This window comes from Pan paniscus, chromosome 3 (assembly GCF_029289425.2).
Source record: "Pan paniscus chromosome 3, NHGRI_mPanPan1-v2.0_pri, whole genome shotgun sequence".
NCBI lineage: Eukaryota > Metazoa > Chordata > Mammalia > Primates > Hominidae > Pan > Pan paniscus.
The window spans coordinates 3,054,461-3,074,328 of NC_073252.2; the positions used below are offsets into that span (position 1 = coordinate 3,054,461).

A 19,868-nucleotide genomic window follows, 5' to 3' on the forward strand; every position below is an offset into this window, starting at 1 on the left:
TCACTTGAGAAATTAGGAAAAGAACAATAGAATAAACCAAAGAATATATAAAGAAGGAGATAAGAGAGATAATGAAATAGAAAACAAAGATTTGGTAGAGAAGATCAACAAAGCTAAAATATGATTGATTGAAAACACCAAATAAATCTTTAGGAGACAGATTAAGAATAATAGAGAAAGACACAAAAAATAGCATAATTAGATGGAAGAAGAATTAAGATGTTGTTAATTATCAAAGTCAGGTGATGGCTATGTTCATTATGCTATACTATCTGTTTTTGTGTGTGTTTGAAAATGTCAGTAATTTAAAAAAAAAAAAGTTTTGTCCGGGTGCTGTGGCTCATGCCTGTAGTCCCAGCACTTCGGGAAGCCAAGACAGGCGGATCACTTGAGGTCAGTTCAAGACCAGCCTGGGCAACATGGTGAAATCCTGTCTCTACAAAAAATACAAAAAAAGTAAGCCAGATATGGTGGCATGCGCCTGTAGTCCCAGCTACTCAGGAGGCTGAGGTGGGAGGATGGGTTGAGCCTGAGAGGTGGAGGTTGCAGTGAGCCAAGATTGTGCATCTACCCTCCAACCTGGGTGACGAGAGCCCTGTCTCAAAAAAAAATTTTTTTTTAAGTTTGTAAATATATAAGTGAAAAGGAGGAAATAACTACAGATACTGGAGAGATTAAAATAAGAGAACACTGGGAACAACTTCATTACAATTGACTTTAAAGCTATGAAATGCAAAATCAACCTGAGGTAAAAATAGCCTGAATGGTCCAGTAACTACTAAAGAAATGAAAACAATAGCTGTAAGTCTCAGTGAGAAAACTACATTTTAACAGTTTTACCGAGAATTCTACCAAACTTTCAGACTTTGAAAGAATGGATTATCCAGTCTTGAGCAAACTCTACCAGTGAATTTAAATGAGTGAGACATCACACACACAAGTGAATACTCCCTACTTTGTTTTATGAGACAAGTAAAATTCTGATACCAAAATCTGCCCAAAACAATACCAGAAAAAATGAAAAATCACAGGTTTATCTCGCTCATATTAGATTCAAAAATCCTAAAGAAAATATTCTCCAGGAGGCTGAGGCAGGAGAATTGCTTGAACCCAGGAGGCAGAGGTTGCGGTGAGTTGAGATCACGCCATTGAACTCCAATCTGGGCAACTAGAGCAAGACTCCGTCTCAAAAATATTCTCATACCTACATCAGTGTAATTTTCAAAAAAAAGAAACAATATACCAAATCGAGCAGTGTATTTTAAAAAGCAGTATACCATGACCAAATTGGTTTATCCCAGGAACGCAAATAGTGTTTCACATTAGAAAATCCACTTTGTTGGCCAGGCGTGGTGGCTCATGCCTGTAATCCCAGAACTTTGGGAGGCCGAGGCGGGCGGATCACCTGAGGTTGGGAGTTTGAGATCAGCCTGACCAACATGGAGAAACCCCATCTCTACTAAAAATACAAAATTAGCCAGGCATTGTAGCGCATGCCTGTAATCCCAGCTACTCGGGAGGCTGAGGCAGGAGAATCACTTGAACCTGGGAGGCGGAGGTTGTGGTGAGCCAAGATTGCACCATGGTACTCCAGCCTGGGCAACAGAGAGACACTCTCAAAAAAAAAAAAAAAAATCCTCCTTCCTTCCTCCCTCCCTCCCTTCCTTCCTTCCTTCTGACAGGGTCTCACTCTGTCACCTAGGCTTGAGTGCCATGACACAATCACTGTTCACTGCAGCCTTGACCTCCCCAGGGTCAAGCAATCCTCCCACCTCAGCCCTCCAAGTAGCCGGGACTACAGGCACATGCACCATGCCTGGCTAATTTTTTTTTTCTTATTTTTGTAGAGATGGGGTTTCGCCACATTGCCCAGGCTGGTCTCGAACTCCTGGCCTCAAGTGATCTGCCCACCTCAGCCTCCCAAAGCGCCAGAATTACAGGTGTGAGCCCCCGCACCCAGCTAGAAAATCCACTAATGTTAGTTGCTACATTAATACATTAAAGAAGAGCCATATGATCATGGCTTAGTAGATCATGGATCAGTAGATTTCCAAAAAAAGTATTTTATATTCAACCTTAAATTGTAATTCCTAGGCTAAAGGAGTATAAAAGAGGAACTAAAAATCAATTTTACAGGTGATCTAATTGTCTACATAGGAAATATAAAAGAACTTACAGCAAGGGGCTAACTGTGTAGGATCAGTACAGAAGTTATTTGCTTTTGTTTTTTGTTTTTAAACAGAGCACGGTGGCTCACACCTGTAATTTCAACATTTTGTGAGGCTGAGGTGGAAGGATCACTTGAGCCCAGGAGTTTGAGACCAGCCTGAGCAACATAGCGAGATACTGTCTCTACAAAAAATAAAATAATTAGCCAGGTGTGGTGACATGCACCTGTGGTCCCAGCTACTCGGGAGGCTGAGGCAGGAGAATGGCGTGAACCTGGGAGGCAGAGCTTGCAGTGAGCCGAGATTGCACCACTGCACTCCAGCCTGGGCAACAGAGCAAGACTCCGTCTCAAAAAAAAAAAAAAAAAAAGGCCAGGCATGGTGGTACATGCCTGTAGTCCCAGCTACTCAGGAAATTGACACAGGAGTATCCCTTGAGCTCAGGAGTTTGAAGCTTCAGTGAGCTATGCTTACGCCACCTCACTGCAGCCTAAGCAATAGAGAGATCCTTTCTCCAAAAAAATTAAAACAAAAGGCAAACCATTAGGATTCCACAGCAAGCTTTTGACCACTAAACTACAAAGAGGTCTTCAGCCTGACCAAGGAGCCCCATGGCAAGACCAGAGGAGGTGCTGCTGCTTCATGGGTTTGCAGCTAGCGAGCCCTCCCTCTCTCCTGCTGGAGGAAGGTGTGAAGTGACAGGAGTCCCTAACCACTGCTCCGGGGAGCATAACTGTTAAATTACTTTGGAAAAGAGTTTGGCAGACTCTAGCAAAATTGAAGTTGTGCCTCCCGTGCAACCCAGCAAACAGCTGCACACTTGTGTGCATGACTAGAGGTTCTCCTGCATGTCCCGGGGGCGGGGCAAACGTGAGGCAAGCAGCAGCATCTGTCTGTTCACTGCCATGTGTTCATACCGCAGTGAAGACGAACAGACTGTCACCTCATGGAGAACTGTCACAGACATAACGTTGAGTGAAATAAGAAGCTGTAAGACCATGTACATACAGTGCAGTTCCCTCGATATGAGGCCACACAGCACAACCATACTAACATTTAGGATGTCATAGAGAAGTCACGAAATTACCAAGAACTATGGTGAACTAATTACTCCAAACCCTAGGGCAGTGGCTACCTCTTGGGAGAGGACAGCACGGCGCCACGGTTAGCAGTGTCGGGTTTTGTGACCTGGGGGTGCTATGACTCAGGATTCTCCCTGCTGGTTATGTGGCTGTCCTGTGTGTCAGACACCGTGTGCATGTCTCACGTAGTCTGCAGTCGACAAAACAGGCCTGATGCAGAGGCCACTGTGTCTCAGGTGCAGGTGGTGTGGGGAGGGACAAAGCCAGGTCACACTGGGCCTGGGACCTTAGAGAGCAGCGTGAGCTCTGTGCCCATGCTGCAAGAACCTGTGGAAGCTGTGCAGTGGTTTGGATTGGATTTCTTCCTTGAATGGCTTGGAGCAGGAATGTGGTTGATGTTCTTGAGCATTCTATTCCAGCTGCTGTGTCCAGAAGGGGCTGGGGGACAGGGTCACACATGCACTAATGGAAACAGGATTAGTGATTGTCAGAGTTAGGAGGGGACAGCAGAGGCAGAAGGTAACATCACAAACTCAGGGCTTGACCAGCTAGGGACAGGGAAAGAGAATTTGGATTCTGGGAGATGACACAGTCAGCCCTTCCAGTTTAGGGGAGTGAGGGGATCAGTCTCATAGAGGCTGCAAGGCAAGAACGCTGTTGGGCATTCACGAATGTTTGTGGTTGAATAAACAAGCCACAGTTTAAGCAACCATAATTAAACCTAATGGATGGGTGACAGTAATAACCATTTTCAGGTTTCATTCAAGTTTAGAGACAAATAAGTAAGTAAGTAAGAGACAGGGTTTTGCCACATTGCCCAGGCTGGTCTGGAACTCTGGAGCTCAGAGGATTCTCAAACCTTCCAGAGTGCTGGGATTGCAGGAATGAGCCACCACACCTGGTCCAGTGTTTCAATTTTGCTTACAAAAGTATACTTTAGGCCGGGCACAGTGGCTCGCACCTGTAATCCCAGCACTTTGGGAGGCCAAGGCAGGAGGATCACGAGGTCAGGAGATCGAGACCATCCTGGCTAACACGGTGAAACCCCACCTCTACTAAAAATACAAAAAAATTAGCCGGGTGTGGTGGCAGGTGCCTGTAGTCCCAGCTAGTCAGGAGGCTGAGGCAGGAGAATGGCGTGAATCCAGGAGGCGGAAGTTGCAGTGAGCCAACATCACGCCACTGCACTCCAGCCTGGGCAACAGAGCGAGACTCTGTCTCAAACCAAAAAACAGTATCCTTTAGGCCAGGCACGGTGGCTCATGCCTGTAATCCCACTTTGGGAGGCCAAGGCGGGTGGATCATGAGGTCAGGAGTTCAAGACCATTCTGGCCAAAGATGTTGAAACCCCCTCTCTACTGAAAATACAAAAATTAGCAAGATGTGGTGGTGGGTGCCTGTAATCCCAGCTGCTTGGGAGGCTGAGGCAGAGATTTGCTTGAACCCAGGAGGCGGAGGTTGCAGTGAGTTGAGATCGTGCCACTGCACTCCAGCCTGGGCAACAGAGCAAGACTCTGTCTCAAAAAAAAAAAAAAAAAAAAAAGTTTGAAGTAAAAAAGACTAATTTAGAATTTAAAATTTGATTTTAGGAAGTATGTCAGATATCAAAGGTTTAAAACACTTGATATCAAAATAAGATCATCACAAAAGAAGTTATTCATTTAACCAAACTAATAATTCAAAGGTTTCAAAAAGCAAAAACCTTTATGTTTTGATAGAAGACTCTGGTTTTGGAGGGTTGGGGTTTTTGGGTTTTTTGTTTGTTTGGTTTGTTTTGTTTTTTTGAGACAGGGTCTCACTCCATTGTCCAGGCAGTGGTGCAATCACGGCTCACTGCAGCCTTGACCACCAGGCTCAGGTGATCTTTCCACCTCAGCCTCCTGGGTAGCTGGGACCACAGGCGTGCACCACCACCCCCTGCCTGAGACTCAGTTTTCTCAACAGTCAGAAGACGTAATGAAAATGGCATGAGGCCAACAGAATGTCTTTTTTTTTTTTTTCCAGCTTACTCAAAAGATAATTGACAAAGTATTTTATTATCTCTTATTAATACTACATGAAATCTTATTGAAAAGAGAAAAACAGTTGCATCAGTGTATTACTATTAATTGTAGTAAAATCTTTTAAACAGATCCATCTAATTTCAATCAGCTTTGACCACACAGGATTTCCATAAATCTTTTATAACCTCTTAGAATTTTCCCATTCACTTCCTTTTCCCAACTTTCTATATTCATTTATTTTCTTTTCCATCTTTTTTTCAACTTAAGACCACTTTTAAATAACCTCTAAACTAGTCAAAATCACTTTTTCCTTTGGCAAAACCACATCCTCATGTTTTTCTTATAACCTTCCTTACCAAAACACATCTTACTTTTTCTTATGTATTTTATATGTAGAACTGTTTTCCTGCTTATCTCTACTTTGAGTTACCATGTTAGTCAGAATTTTAACTTTTAGTAACCTTAAATTATAGTGAAAACCTAAGAAATAAGCAATTATTAATATTTTGTTTATCTGAAATAAGCCAGGCACAGCGTTCACACCTTGTAATCCCAGCTATTTGGGAGGCTGAGGTGGAGGATCACTTGAGCCCAGGAGTTTGAGGTGTGAGCTGTGATTGTGCCGCTGCACTCCAGCTTGGGAGATAGAGTGAGACCCTGTCTCAAAAACCAAACAGAGGATAGAGAAAGAATTTAAGCTTTCCAGTCAATGAAGCTTTACATCATTGGCAGAAATCATGTCAACAAACAGAAAAGCGGGCTGAGAAAGTGCATATTGTTATCAAGGGTTACGGAAGAGAGGAATTCAGTCAACTGAGAAGGTTTTTTTATTATGATTTTTTTTTTAACTTTTTGAGATGGAGTTTTGCTCTTGTCACCCAGACTGGAGTGCAATTGGTGCACTCTCGGCTCACTGCAACCTCCGCCTTCCAGATTCAAGTGATTCTCCTGCCTCAGCTTCCTGAGTAGCCTCTATTACAGGCACCCGCCACCATGCCCAGCTAATTTTTTTGTGTTTTTAGTAGAGACAGAGTTTCACCATGTTGGCCAGGCTGGCCTCTAACTCCTGAGCTCAGGTAATCCACCTACCTCCGCCTCCCAAAGTGCTGGGATTACAGGCGTGAGCCACCACACCTGCCCTGTCTCTATTTTTTAATTAAATTAAAAAACTATATATATGTGTATGTATATACACACACATATATATGGTGCTTGCCTGGGCAACACAGCAAGACGTCGTCTCTACAAAAAGTAAAATCAGCTGGGCATGGTGGCACACTACTATAGTAGTTCCAGCTACCTGGGAAGCTCAGGTGGGGGAGGGTCGCTTGAGCCCAGGAGGTCGAGGTTGCAGTGAGCTGTGATCGCACCACTGCACTCCAGCCTGGGCAACAGAGTAAGACCCTGTCTCCAAAAAAAAAAAAAAAAAAAAAAGTTATCACACCAGAGAGGCAGTGAGATGTGAGAGCAGGTACATCCTACCCCTTCCCCCACCTCAAGCTGAGTAATCCACCTGCTGTATTGTATACACTCTAGAGTGTGGCCAAAGTAGCTGTAAATTAACCTCTTAATGTTGTCATAGGGATAACTCATATCCTGTAGTTCAACAGTTTATAGCCAATCACTATCAATATAATTTCTGTAAAGCAATGAGAATTCTTGACAACTTTTTTTTTTTTTTTTTTAAGGCAATAGTCTTGCTCTGTCACCCAGGCCGGAGTGCAGTGGTATGATCTTGGCTCACTGGACCCTTGACCTCCCAGGCTCACTTGATCCTCCCACCTCAGCCTCCTGACTAGCTGGGACTACAGGCGTGGGCCACCAATCTCAGCTAATTTTTATTTTTATTTTTATTTTATTATTTTTTTTTTGAGATGGAGTCTCGCTCTGTCGCTCAGGCTGGAGTGCAGTGGCGCGATTTCGGCTCACTGCAAGCTCCGCCTCCCAAGTTGACGCCATTCTCCTGCCTCAGCCTCCTGAGTAGCTGGGACTACAGGCGCCCACCACCACGCCTGGCAATTTTTTTTGTATTTTTAGTAGAGACGGGGTTTCACCGTGTTAGCCAGGATGGTCTCGATCTCCCGACCTCGTGATCCGCCCATCTCAGCCTCCCAAAGTACTGGGATTACAGGCGTGAGCCACCGCGTCCAGCCTCAGCTAATTTTTGAAATGTTTAGTAGAGACAGTTCTCATTATGTTGTCCAGGGTGGTCTCAAACTCTGGATTCAAGTGATCTATCTGCCTCGGCCTTCCAAACGTTGGGATTAGAGGCGTGAGCCACCAAGCCTGGCCCTGATAAACAACTTTTGTAATCACCTCCTCTCCTAATTTGTTCTTTTTTTCTTCAAAACTTGAGTTGTTCTTTCTAACCCCCTTCCCTTTCTAAAGAGGCAAGAGATTTGGGTTTCAGGGGGAAAAAAGGGAAACTGCCTTCTCTGGCCTTGCTTCATAGCATGGGATCCGGGTCCCGGTACTGGCAGTTTGGCTCCGTTCCTCCTGTGGCTTCTTTTTTTTTGGCCTAAATTACACAGCTTGCTTTTAAAATTGCTGCTTCCTACTGTTTGTAATTCAGACCTTTTTTCCTCCTTAAATTTGTGACCAAGGCCAGGTGCAGTGGCTCATGCCTGTAATCCCAATACTTTGGGAAGCCGAGGCTAGTGGATCACTTGAGGTCAGGGGTTTGAGACCATCCTGGCCGACATGGTGAAACCCCACCTTTACTAAAAATACCAAAAAAAAAAAAAAAAAAAAAAAGCCGGGTGTGGTGGTGCACATCTGTAGTCCCAGCTACTCTGGAGTCTGAGGCAGGAGAATCTCTTGAACCCAGGAAGAGGAGGTTGTAGTGAGCCCAGATCGTGCCATTACACTCCAGCCTGGGCAACAAGAGCAAAACTCCGTCTCAAAAAAAAAAAAAAAATTGTGACCAGCCGGGCGCAGTGGCTCACGCCTGTAATCCCACTACTTTGGGAGGCCGAGGCGGGCGGATCACGAGGTCAAGAGATAGAGACCATTCTGGCCAACATGGTGAAATCCCGTTTCTACTAAAAGTACAAAAATTAGCTGGGCGTGGTGGTGGTCGCCTGTAGTCCTAGCTACTCTGGAGGCTGAGGCAGGAGAATCGCTTGAACCCCGGAGGCGGAGGTTGCAATGAGCCGAGATCGCGTCACTGCACTCCAGCCTGGCAACAGCAAGACTCCGTCTCAAAAAAAAAAATTGTGACCAATTGCTGTTAGCTTTAAACTGGTGCATGAAGGTGAGTTCTCTCCCTGGCCCTCAAGAGATTTGGAAGTTTGTTTTAGAGAGTGCTCTCAGTCACTTAAGGATGTAAATCTTACTTACTTATTTATTTATTATTTTTTGAGACACAGTCTCTCACTCTGTCATCCAGGGAATTAGCAGCATTCCCGCTGAGACTGGATTTGAAACAAAGTTACAGTTCCTTAGAGCCACTACAGATTTCTTTCCTAATGGATACCTTTAGCTTAGGATAACCACTAATAGGAATTAATTTGAATTTACTTAAAATTATTTATGACTCTTGACCATTTGGGATACCCATTTGTCATCTTTTCTACTAAAGGAAACTAAAATATTGCTCTCTCAAATACTGGGTATTGTTGAGCTGAAGACAGAGTGCAGGGGCTCTCTCTACCTCTCCTTTGTTTGCCTAAAGGTAGGACATAAATCCTTTTTTACTGAAGACAGCTACTCCGCAGCCCACAGATGGTGCCAGTGGGGCAGAGGAATCTGTGAGCAGACTTTAAACCCCAAAAGACTTTTTAAAAATAAAGTCTCAGTTCAGGCCGAAGTGAAGTGGCTTGATCACAGTTCATTGCTGGGACTACAGATGCGCCACCATGCCTAGCTAATTAAAAAAAAAAAAAATTATTTTATTTATTTATTTTTTTTTTTGAGATGGAGTTTTGCTCTAGTTGCCCAGGCACGATCTTGGCTCACCGCAACCTCCGCCTGCCGGGTTCAAGCGATGCTCCTGCCTCAGCATCCTGGGTAGCTGGGATTACAGGCATGCGTCACCACGCCTGGCTAATTTTGTATTTTTAGTAGAGGCAGGATTTCTCCATGTTGGTCAGGCTGGTCTCGAACTCCCGACCTCGGGTGATCTGCCCACCTTACCTCGGCCTCCCAAAGTGCTGGGATTACATGTGTGAGCTGCCACACCCGGCCCAATTTTTTTTTTTTTTTTTTTTTTTTTTTTTTTTTTTGGTAGAGAAGGCATCTCTTTATGTTGCCCAGGCTGGCCTCTGAGTATCTTTCCACCTCAGTCTTCCAAAGTACTAGGATTACAAGCATGAGCTACCTCCCCAGCCCAACCCCATAGGTTTACCTTCCCTCATTTTTGGCACTAGTCCCATGGGCAGTTTCGTTTTTCTATTTTCCTGTCTCTTTAAATCTTCCACCTGGCATTTGTGCATAGACTGTCAGCTGAGAAGCTGAGACCTTAGAAAATATGGCCTGACAGATGTGGCTTGCACCCTATTCGCAGCTAGCAAGACTTTCTTTAAGCTGTTCTTGAGAGGGGCCTGGGACTGAAATTTTGTTCCCTCTTTAGAGACCTTGGTTAAAGCCATAAAGGGATTCTTAATTTTGGTCTCATGCATGTCTGTGTGTGTTGGCTTTGAGTCGTTTGTGCAGGTATGCCCTTGAATGATTATAAATTTCTGGTTTATATTTAGAATATGATAGGGGTTTTTTATTGTTTTGTTTAGCCTTCTCCTAAGCTAAATGAAACCATATACTCAGAAAGTAAACAGTTTATTAAAACATTCAAAGACAAACAGCTTTAAATAGTGGTTACCCTAGACCTCTAATAAGCAAATATGTTCCACCTCCAAAATTTTTTTTTTTTTTTTTTTTTTTTTGGTGGGAGCACAAAGTCTGGTTCTGTCCGTCCAGGCCGGAATGCAGTGGTGCATTCTCAACTTGTTACAGTGGGTAGCTAGTCAGGCATGAGCAGGGCAGGGGAGGGCCTCCTCCATCCACCAGGGATGTCAGGTGACCATCAGGTGATGGTTAGGCAGTTGTCACACTGCCTCTCTAAAATAATAATTGGTCACAGCCAGCACCAGGGAAACTGAAGCTGGTGATCAGCAGCTTCCCGATAAGATCTCAGGAATTGGGCAAGTGGGCTCAAGCATGTGCACTAAGGCACAGAATGGTGGAGTTTAACTGGTGTGTGACCTTCCAGGTACTTTACACCGGGAAGGGAAGATCGCCTCAGGTGAGCATGCGCACGCTCCAGTAAACACACTACGCATGCTCCCTCCCAAGTGCTAGCAGGCCACTGTGTGTGCAGGCAGCCCACCCCAAGGGAGGAATTGGGAGAAGGGACGCGAGGCCCTGAAGTATGCCAACACCTAGAACCCTACATCAGAGGCCAGACGGGGCACTTGCCTCTCAAGTTGCCCACTTGGCCTCTTCCAAGTGCACTTTCCTTCCTTTTGTTTCTGCTCTAGAGCTTTGTAATGAACTTCCACTCCTGTTCTAAAACTTGCCTCAGTCTCTTCTTCTGCCTTATGGCCTTTGGTCAGATTCTTTCGTCTGAGGAGGCAATAATTGAGGCTGCTGCAGACACATACGGATTCGCCACCGGCAACTCAGGTACCTGCCACCAGCAACAGGCTCGCTGCAGCCTCTGCCCACCAGGCTGAAGCCATGCTCCCACCACAGCCTCCCGAGTAGCTAGGACCACAGGTGTGCACCACCACACCTGGCTAATTTTTGTGTTTTTTTGTAGAGATGAGGTTTTACCATGTTGCCCAGGCTGGCCTTGAACTTGTAAGCTCAAGCGATCCACGCACCTCAGCCTCCCAAAGTGCTGGGATTATAGGCGTGAGCCACCACAGCAAGGCTTTATTATTTTTGAGATGGGTCTCACCTTTGTCTCCCAGGCTGGAGTGCGGGGGCACCATCACAGCTCACTGCAGCCTTGACCTCCCAGGCTCAAGGATCCTCCCACCTCAGCCCCGAGCAGCTGGGACTACAGGCACATATGTGTACTGCCACTCCTAGCTAACTTTTTACTTTTTGTAAAGATGGAGTCTCACTATGTTGCACGGGCTGGTCTCAAACGCCTGGGTTCAAGTGATTCTCCAACCTCAGCCTCCCAAAGTAGTAGGAAAACAGGCATGAGCCACCATGGCCAGCTTCAGATCTCCTTTTTGGTGTCAGTTTCAGGAAGGAAAAACCAAGAAACAAGAATGTTGACTATTTGCCCGGCTAAAACCTGACACAGGAATCCTTTTAAACAGCTTTAGAGTTGAAAGTTGACTTAATTAGAAGCTGATATTTAGGATATATGTGTATACAATTTTTTCGAGGCCTCTGCTTTCTATAAAAGCTTCTTGGAGGCCGGGCGCGGTGGCTCACGACTGTAATCCCAGCATTTTGCGAGGCCGAGGCGGGCAGATCACAAGGTCAGGATATTGAGAGCATCCTGGCTAACATGGTGAAACCCCATCTCTACTAAAAATAGAAGAAATTAGCCGGGCGTGGTGATAGGTGCCTGTAGTCCCAGCTACTTGGGAGGCTGAGGCAGGAGAATGGCATGAACCTGGGAGGCGAAGGTTGCAGTGAACCGAGATCACGCCACTGCACTCCAGCCTGGGCGACAGAGCAAGACTCCGTGTCAAGAAAAAAAAAAAAAAAAAAAGCTTCTTGGCCAGGGAAGAAGCTACAAAAAAATACAAAAATTAGCTGGGTGTTGTGGTACGTGCCTGTAGTCCTAACTATTTGGGAAGCTGAGGCAGGAGAATCGCTTGAACCTGGGAGGCAGAGGTTGCATGAGCCAAGATCGTGCCACTGCACTCCAGCCTGGGCAACAGAGACTCCATTTCAAAAAAATTAAAAATTAGCTAGGTGTGGCCAGGCACAGTGGCTCACGCCTGTAATCCCAGCACTTTGGGAGGCCGAGGCAGGCGGATCACTTTAGGTCAGGAGTACAGATCAGCCTGGTCAATATGGTGAAACCCTCTTTCTACTAAAAATACAAAAATCAGCTGGACGTGGTGGTGGGCACCTGTAATCCCAGCCACTTGGGAGGCTGAGGCAGGAGAATCACTTCAACGTGGGAGGCGGAGGCTTCAGTGAGCTGAGATTGTGCCATTGCACTCTAGCCTGGGTGACAAGAGCGAAACGCCTTCTCAAAAAAAAAAAAAAACCAGTGTGGTGGTACATGCCTGTAGTCCCAGCTACTTGGGAGGCTGAGGCAGAGAATTGCTTGAACCTTGGAGGTGGAGGTTGCAGTGAGCCGAAACTGCCACTGAACTCCAGCCTGGGCAAGAGAGTGAGACCCTGTCTCAAAAAAAAAAGGATTTCACCATGTTGCCCAGGCTGGTCTCGAACTCCTAAGTTGAAGTGATTTGCCCTCCTCAGCCTCCCAAAGTGCTGGGATTACAGGTATGAGCCACCACATCCTGCCTGGGCCTGATAATTTAAGGGGGCTCACAGCTCTCAGATTAAAAGTTTCTTTTCTCAGGACTCCTTCCGCCCACCCATTCCTCCTCCCGAGTCCTTTCCCCTTCTCAAGTGCAGCCTGTAGCAGGGCCTGGAGGGGACCCTTGACACTGTGCCCCTCACCGAGAATCTAAACCCCTGACCCCGCAGTGAGTTTCTGGCAAGAACAGGAGTGTGATGGGCTTTGCCAAGCACCAGCTTGGTTGTGGGCTGTTTCCTTCAGTGACTGTTTGGCTTTTTGTCTTTGCAGGTTCTGCTTGGATTCTGCTAGACAGACCCGACAAAGACTGTCTATCAACTGGTACAACTTTAGCTTGAAAAAAGCCACCTTTGCTGCGCACTGAATGAGGACTCCCTGGAGAGGGACACGCGAGAGGCAGGCTAGGCTGCACCACCCCAAGAGCCACGCCCCTCGCTGGCGCCCCAGAGCTGTGGTGCTTGCCAAGGGCTGTGCGGAGCTGGTGCTGCCTGAAACCCCAGACCGAGAAGTTGATGCTCGGCCCACGCTGTTAGCTCGTGTGCGTGTAGTCTGTGCGTGAGACTCCTTCGATTGTAGCTCTGTGCTGTCGGATTGGAACAGTAGTTCCCGCCAAGTCCTCCCACCACCGCGGCCTCGGAGGCCTGGGCCGTGGCCAGATAGGAGTTTGCATCATCCACATGGCTCCGTTGCCTCTGCATTGCGCCCTGTCCTGTCATCTGTCCTCACCGGGGTATCGGCCGTCACTCAGCTCTCCTGTGCCCCTGCGTCCCACCCTAGGCGGGCTGGGCGGGGCAGGCCTCCTTTGTTCTCCACAATCTACTGTCTCCGAGTGTACACGTTGCGCTGTTTGTGTTTGATCCCCCCTGACTTGTAGCCAGCTTGTGTAAGATCCCTTGCAGAACGAGAAAGTTAAAAACAAGCCCACCCAGTACTCACACCATCAAGTCTGTTATAGAGTGTACGACTGTATTAACACGGAGGCCTGCCTGGCTACTTTTTTAACATATTGTTAAGTAATATTAAAATCATGTCTTTCTTTTTGAAAGATGGAATACATTAGTACAGCAGGAGACCTCGGCTGCTTCTTTCTGCTGGGGGAGTGGGGGGATAGTGGGAGAGGGCGTGTAGGTGATGTGTCTGCCATGGGGAGCCAGGGCACCACTCCGGAGCAGGTCCCAGGTCTCTCCAGGCAACAGCTCACCCATCCTGGTGCCCCCGCCATCCTCTGTGTGCCAGGCAGAGCAGGCAGCAGGAGACAGAAAGCTCCCAAGGAGCTGCATCCTGGTTACTTCTTACTACCTAGAACACTCAGTAGCTCCCACTTCTCCCAGCCTCATGTTCAGCCTGTCTCTGTGTGCCCTATCAGAGTATGACTTCACTCTGAGTGAAGGTGAAGAGGGCAGGGCCTGGTTGGGGAGAGGGTAGGGAGGGCCAGCTTCTGGAGGTATTCGGACGATGAGGCCACAGGATTTCCTGGTGGACAGAATGCAGGTAGGAGAAAGAGGTGAAGACTTGCGCTGTGTGCCTGGAGGTGGGACTGGAGACCAGTTCTGGACGGTGAGTCTGGGATGTCCACCAGCCACCCAGGTGAGAGGTCTGGAACTGGGGACTGCTGTTCATGGACAGAGCCTGTGTGAGGGCCCTGCAGGGGTGAGTAGATGGGATGGGGGCCCGAGCTGTGGAACCAGGAAGGCAGAGGAGGGTGAGGAGGCTTCAAGGCAGGTCAGGGGAGACAAGGCCCAGGGCACCCCCACCCAGGCACCGGTTTGCAGGAGAATGAGGTGGGGACAGCAGGTCTTAGAACTCTGGAGATTGCACGAAAGCTGGAAAAGGGTCACCAACCAGGGGAGGTGCAGCACGACGAACTTTCCTCACTTGTTTTTTTTTCCAGGTGTGAGGAAGAGAACGTTCCTTTGTTCGTGGGATGATAGGGCAGAGAGTGAAGCAGGTCAGGCCATGACCACGGCAACAGTAGTGTCCTTGAAACCCCAGTGCAGGCCCCCGGGACTCCAGCCGCTGCCTCTTCTGGCTGCGGTGGGGGCTGGGGAAAGGCCCAGGCCCGGGCCTCGCCCTATGGGGAAGCTGCCTGCCCAGGCCCCCAGTGCCTGCCCTGCTCTCCCCATGGACAGCCTTTACACTGTGCTGAACCATGCCTGTTGCTGAGGGGAACTGCACAGCCCTGAGTGGTGATGGGGAACTCTGGGTGCCCCGACACACTAAGCATCAAGCTGGGACCTAGAGACCCTCAGACGCCCACCCCACATGCCCAGTTCTGGGCACTCCCATCACCTCCATGGCAACCCTGCCTGCGGCTTCACAGCTCTGCCCGCTCTGGCCCCTGACCTGCACCTGCTAGCTTTGGCCCTCAGGCTCCCAGCCATTGTCCTGGCCATGCCCTTGCCGGGAAGGATCTTCCTCTATTTCCCTGGAAACCACTCATCCTTCCAGCATCCCAGGGTGCTTATAGGACATCCAGCTCCAGGGTCCCTGACTTGATGGGAGCCCCTGGGGTTCCTGATGACATCACTTCCCTGTGGGGGAGGGTGGGGCCGCCATAGGGGAGCCTCACATTTTTGGCTCACACAGTAGCACAGGGTGAGTATCCCTTATCCCTTATCTGGCATCCTCAGTACCAGAAGTGTGTCCAGTTTCAGACTTTTTTGGATTTGGAGTATTTACATCATGCTTACCAATTGAGCACTTCTAATCCAAAAATCTGAAATCCAAAATGCTCCAATGAGCATTTCCTTGGAGCATCATCTTAACACTCAAAAGGATTTGAATTTTGGAACCTTTCGGGTTAGGCATACTCAACCTGTAATAGTCATGAAATGAAACAATAACAATAGTTAGAAAGGAAACTTTAACAGTGAACAGTTGTATTGAGAAGCTTACTGTTTTCTGCACCCTCAGCTCTGAGCCCTGCTCAGAGATTTTGCCTGGGTAGAGAAACAGGCAGTAAAACAGCTCCTAATCTCTTCCCAAAGAAAATGACTTCGTTTGCAACAAAGAATGAAGAGGTTCAAGCCTGAAGTCACTCAGAAACAGTGGAGGCCATGAAACCCTGGGAAGAGAGACAAGATGCAGGCTCAGCTATAGGCCAGATAGTTTGCAGGAGGTAACTGAAGAAAAGAGCTGGGAGGAGGCATCCAGGGGTCAGAAGGAATATCACACAGTGTTCCCAGAAACTATCTCTTCAAAGGAGTCAGAATTTGATTGGATTTGTTTGTAGAGCATGGTGCCCCAGGGCATTGTTGAAAACAATAGAATTGGCAATTAGTGGTTTAATGAATGTGGTCAGGGAAAGAGGAAGAGAACTCTACCAAAATGACTGTCATCCCAGGGTGACTGTGGGCATACGCAAAGCTACACACCCTGAGGAGCAACATCATAGGTGGAATACTAGTGGGTAGTAGAAAGAAAACAATGACATAATAAGGCTGCATCAAATGAATATAGAAATTATTTTAAAGGAACCAAATGGAAATTATGGAATCTGAAAAGTTACGTGTGTATATATATACACACACATATATATACACACACACATATATACACACACACATAGAGAGACAGATGGAGTCTTGCTCTGTCACCCAGGCTGGAGTGCAGTGGCACCATTTTGGCTCACTGCAACCTCCAACTCCTGGGTTCAAGTGATTCTCCTGTCTCAGCCTCCGCAGTAGCTGGGACTACAGTTACACACCACCATGCCTGGCTAATTTTTGTATTTTTCGTTGAGATGGTGTTTCACTGTGTTGGTTAGGCTGGTCTCAAACTCCTGACCTCAGGTGAGCCGCCCACCTTGGCCTCCCAAAGTGCTGAGATTACAGGCATGAGCCACTGCACCCAGCCTAAATTTTAAAATTAGCAGAAGGAAAAATAAGTGGATTTGAAGATAGGCTGATGGAGATTATGCCAGCCAAAGAACATAGAGAAAAAAATAATGAAAATAAAGAGCCTCAGAAAAATGTGGGACACCATTAAGCATACCAGCCTATGTATAATGGGAATATCAAAAGGAGAGCAAAGAGCAAAAAAAAATTCAAAGAAATAATAGTCGAAAACCTCCCAAATTGAAAAATAGTAACACATATCCCAGAAGTTGAAAATGTTTATATTAAGAAAGAAGAAAGATCTCACTCAAATCAATAAACTAACTTGTCACCTTAAGACACTGGAAAAAGAGCAAAGTAGGCCTAAAGTAAGCAGAAGGAATAAAATCATAAAAATTAGATCAGAAATTAATGAAATAGAGGATGCAAAAATAATGGAGAAAATCAACAAAACCAAAAGTTTTAAAAAGGTAAACAAAATAGACATCTGTAGCAAGATTGACAAGGGAAGGATTCAAATTACTAGAATCAGAACTGGCCACACAGAAAAAGGATTTTAAAGGAATACTAGAACAATTATATGCCAGCAAATTTGGTAATTTAGATGATGTCTTAGTCCATTCATGCAGCTATGACCAAATATCACAGGCTGAGTAATTTATAAATAATAGAAGTTTATTTCTCACAGTTCTGGAGGCTGTGAAGTTCAAGAGCAAAGTGCACCAACAGATTCAGTGTCTGGTAAGGGCTCACTCTCTGCTTCCAAAGTGGCACCTTGTTGCTGTATCTTCATATGGTAGAAGGGCAAAAAGGGGAATTAAGGTGATCCCTTCAACCTCTTTTATAAAAGCTGTAATCCCTTTGATGATTATGGAGCACTCATGATTTGAACACTTCCCAGAAGGCCCCACCTCGTAATACTATCACCTTGGGCACTAAGTTCTAACATATGAACATATAAACCACAGCAGATGAAATGGACAAATTTCTAGACAGGAAGAAGCTACAAGAACTGACTCCAGAAGAAATAGACAATCTGAATAGACCTATAATGAGTGAAGATGTTGAAATAGTAATTTAAAACAGGGAAAAGTACCCACAAAAGCTCAAGCCTAGAAGTCTTCACTGCTGCATTTTACCATACAGTTAGAGAAGAATTAAAACCAATTTTTCAAACTTTCAGAAATAGAAGAAGGAACACTTCCCAACTAATTCTGTGAGGCCAGTATTACCTTGATACCAAAACTAGACAAAGACATCACAAGAAAACTACAGACTATTATCTCATGAATATTGATGCAAAATTCCTCAACAAAATACTAGAAAACCAAATCCAGCAATATAAGAAAAGAAATATACACCGTGATCAAGTGGAATCCCAGGAATGCAAGGGTGGTTCAATATCCAACACATAATTAATGTAATACATCATATTAATCGAAATTTTAATTGCATGATCATCTCAATAGATGCAAAAAAAGCATTTGACAAAATCCAACACTTTTGCATAATAAAGACATTTCACCAAGTGTGAATAGAAGAGAACTTCCTCAACCTGAAGAATGACATCTACAAAAAATTCACTGTTAATATCATCCTTAATGTTGTGAAAGACTGCATGCTTTCCCCCTAAGATCAGGAACAAGGCAAAGATATCTGTTTTGCAGTTTCTATTCAACATTGTGCTAGAGGTTCTAGCCAAAGCAGTTAGGCCCAGGCAGGCGGATCACGAGGTCAGGAGTTCAAGACCAGCCTGGCCAACATAGTGAAACCCCATGTCTACTAAAAATACAAAAATTAGTTGGGTGTTGTGGTGCGCACCTGTAGTCCCAGCTACTTGGGAGGCTGAGGCAGGATAATCACTTGAACCCCAGAGGCGGAGGTTGCAGTGAGCTGAGATTGCCACTGCACTCCAGCTTGGGCAACAGAGCGTCTCAAAAAAAAAAAAATTTTCAGCTGGGCATGGTGGCTCATGCCTGTAATCCCCGCACTTTGAGAGGCCGAGGCAGGTGGATCATGAGGTCAGGAGATCGAGACCATCCTGGCTAACATGGTGAAACCCTGTCTCTACTAAAGATACAAAAAAAAAAAAAAAAAAAAAAAGCCCTGCATGGTGGCAGGCGCCTGTAGTCCCAGCTACTCGGGAGGCTGAGGCAGGAGAATGGCGTGAACCTGGGGGGTGGAGCTTGCAGTGAGCCGAGATCATGCCACTGCACTCCAGACTGGGCAACAGAGTGAGACTCTGTCTCAAAAAAAAAAAATTTTTTTTTTCAGGGAACTTCTCAGTAAACTTTCTAGGGCTCCCGTGGTGTGGGGCCTGTCAAGATATTCCTTCCAAGGTGAAGGATAAGTCGCCTCATTTGGTCCCTCCTACAACCAAGAAGATCCACAATGCTTAGTGGGTCTATCTGGATTTTGGAGGCAACACATTCCTCACTTAGATGTGTTACTCCAGCCCATTTATCTAGTGACCTAAAAGGCTGCCAGTTTTGAGTGGGGTCCAGAACAGGAGAAGGCTCTGCAACAGGTCCAGGCTGCTGTGCAAGCTGCTCTGCCACTTGGGCCATATGACCCAGCAGATCCAATGGTGCTTGAGGCGTCAGTAGCAGATAGGGATGCTGTTTGGAGCCTTTGGCAGGCCCCCATAGGTGAATCACAGTGGAGGCCTGTAGGATTTTCACCCCATAGGTGAATCACAGCAGAGGCCTGTAGATCTGGAGAAGATGGCCCTGTCATCTTCTGCAGCTAACTACTCTCCTTTTGAGAGACAGCTCTTGGCCTGTTACTGGGCTTTGGTGGAAACTGAATGTTTGACTATGGGTCATCAAGTCACCATATGACCTGAACTGCCCATCATAAACTGGGTGCTTTCTGACCCATCACCTTAAAGTAGGTCGTGCACAGCAGCATTCCATCATCAAAGAGAAGTGGCACATATGTGATTGAGCTCAAGCAGGTCCTGAAGGCACAAGCAAGTTACATGAGGAAGTGGCTCAAATGCCCATGGTCTCCACTCCTGCCACCCTGCCTCCTCTCCCCCAGCCTGCACCAATGGCCTCATGAGGAGTTCCCTATGATCCGTGGACAGAGGAAGAGAAGACTAGGGCCTGGCTCACAGATGCTTCTGCACGATATGAAGGCACCACCCAAAAGTGGACAGCTGCAGCAATACAGCCTCTTTTTAGGACATGCCTGAAGGACAGCAGTGAAGGGAAATCTTCCCAGTGGGCAGAACTTGGAGCGGTGCACCTGGTTGTGCACTTTGCATGGGAGGAGAAATGGCCAGATGTGTGATTATGTACTGATTCATGGGCTGTAGACAATGG

The 19,868-nt window shown here is 46.5% G+C and overlaps 1 protein-coding gene across 8 annotated transcripts in view; it reads left to right on the top strand.

The window, feature by feature from the left end:
• The window catches only part of FAM193A (family with sequence similarity 193 member A), a 196,464-nt gene extending 182,688 nt beyond the window's left edge, over positions 1-13,776 (top strand). For all 8 annotated transcript variants that reach the window (XM_034958217.4, XM_034958216.4, XM_063603489.1 and 5 more), the window contains one exon: positions 12,977-13,776. In XM_034958217.4, the coding sequence (XP_034814108.2) occupies positions 12,977-13,070 (94 nt within the window). In that variant the 3' untranslated portion in view covers positions 13,071-13,776. The remainder of the gene's footprint in view (positions 1-12,976) is intronic.
• Positions 13,777-19,868: the final 6,092 nt, after the last annotated feature.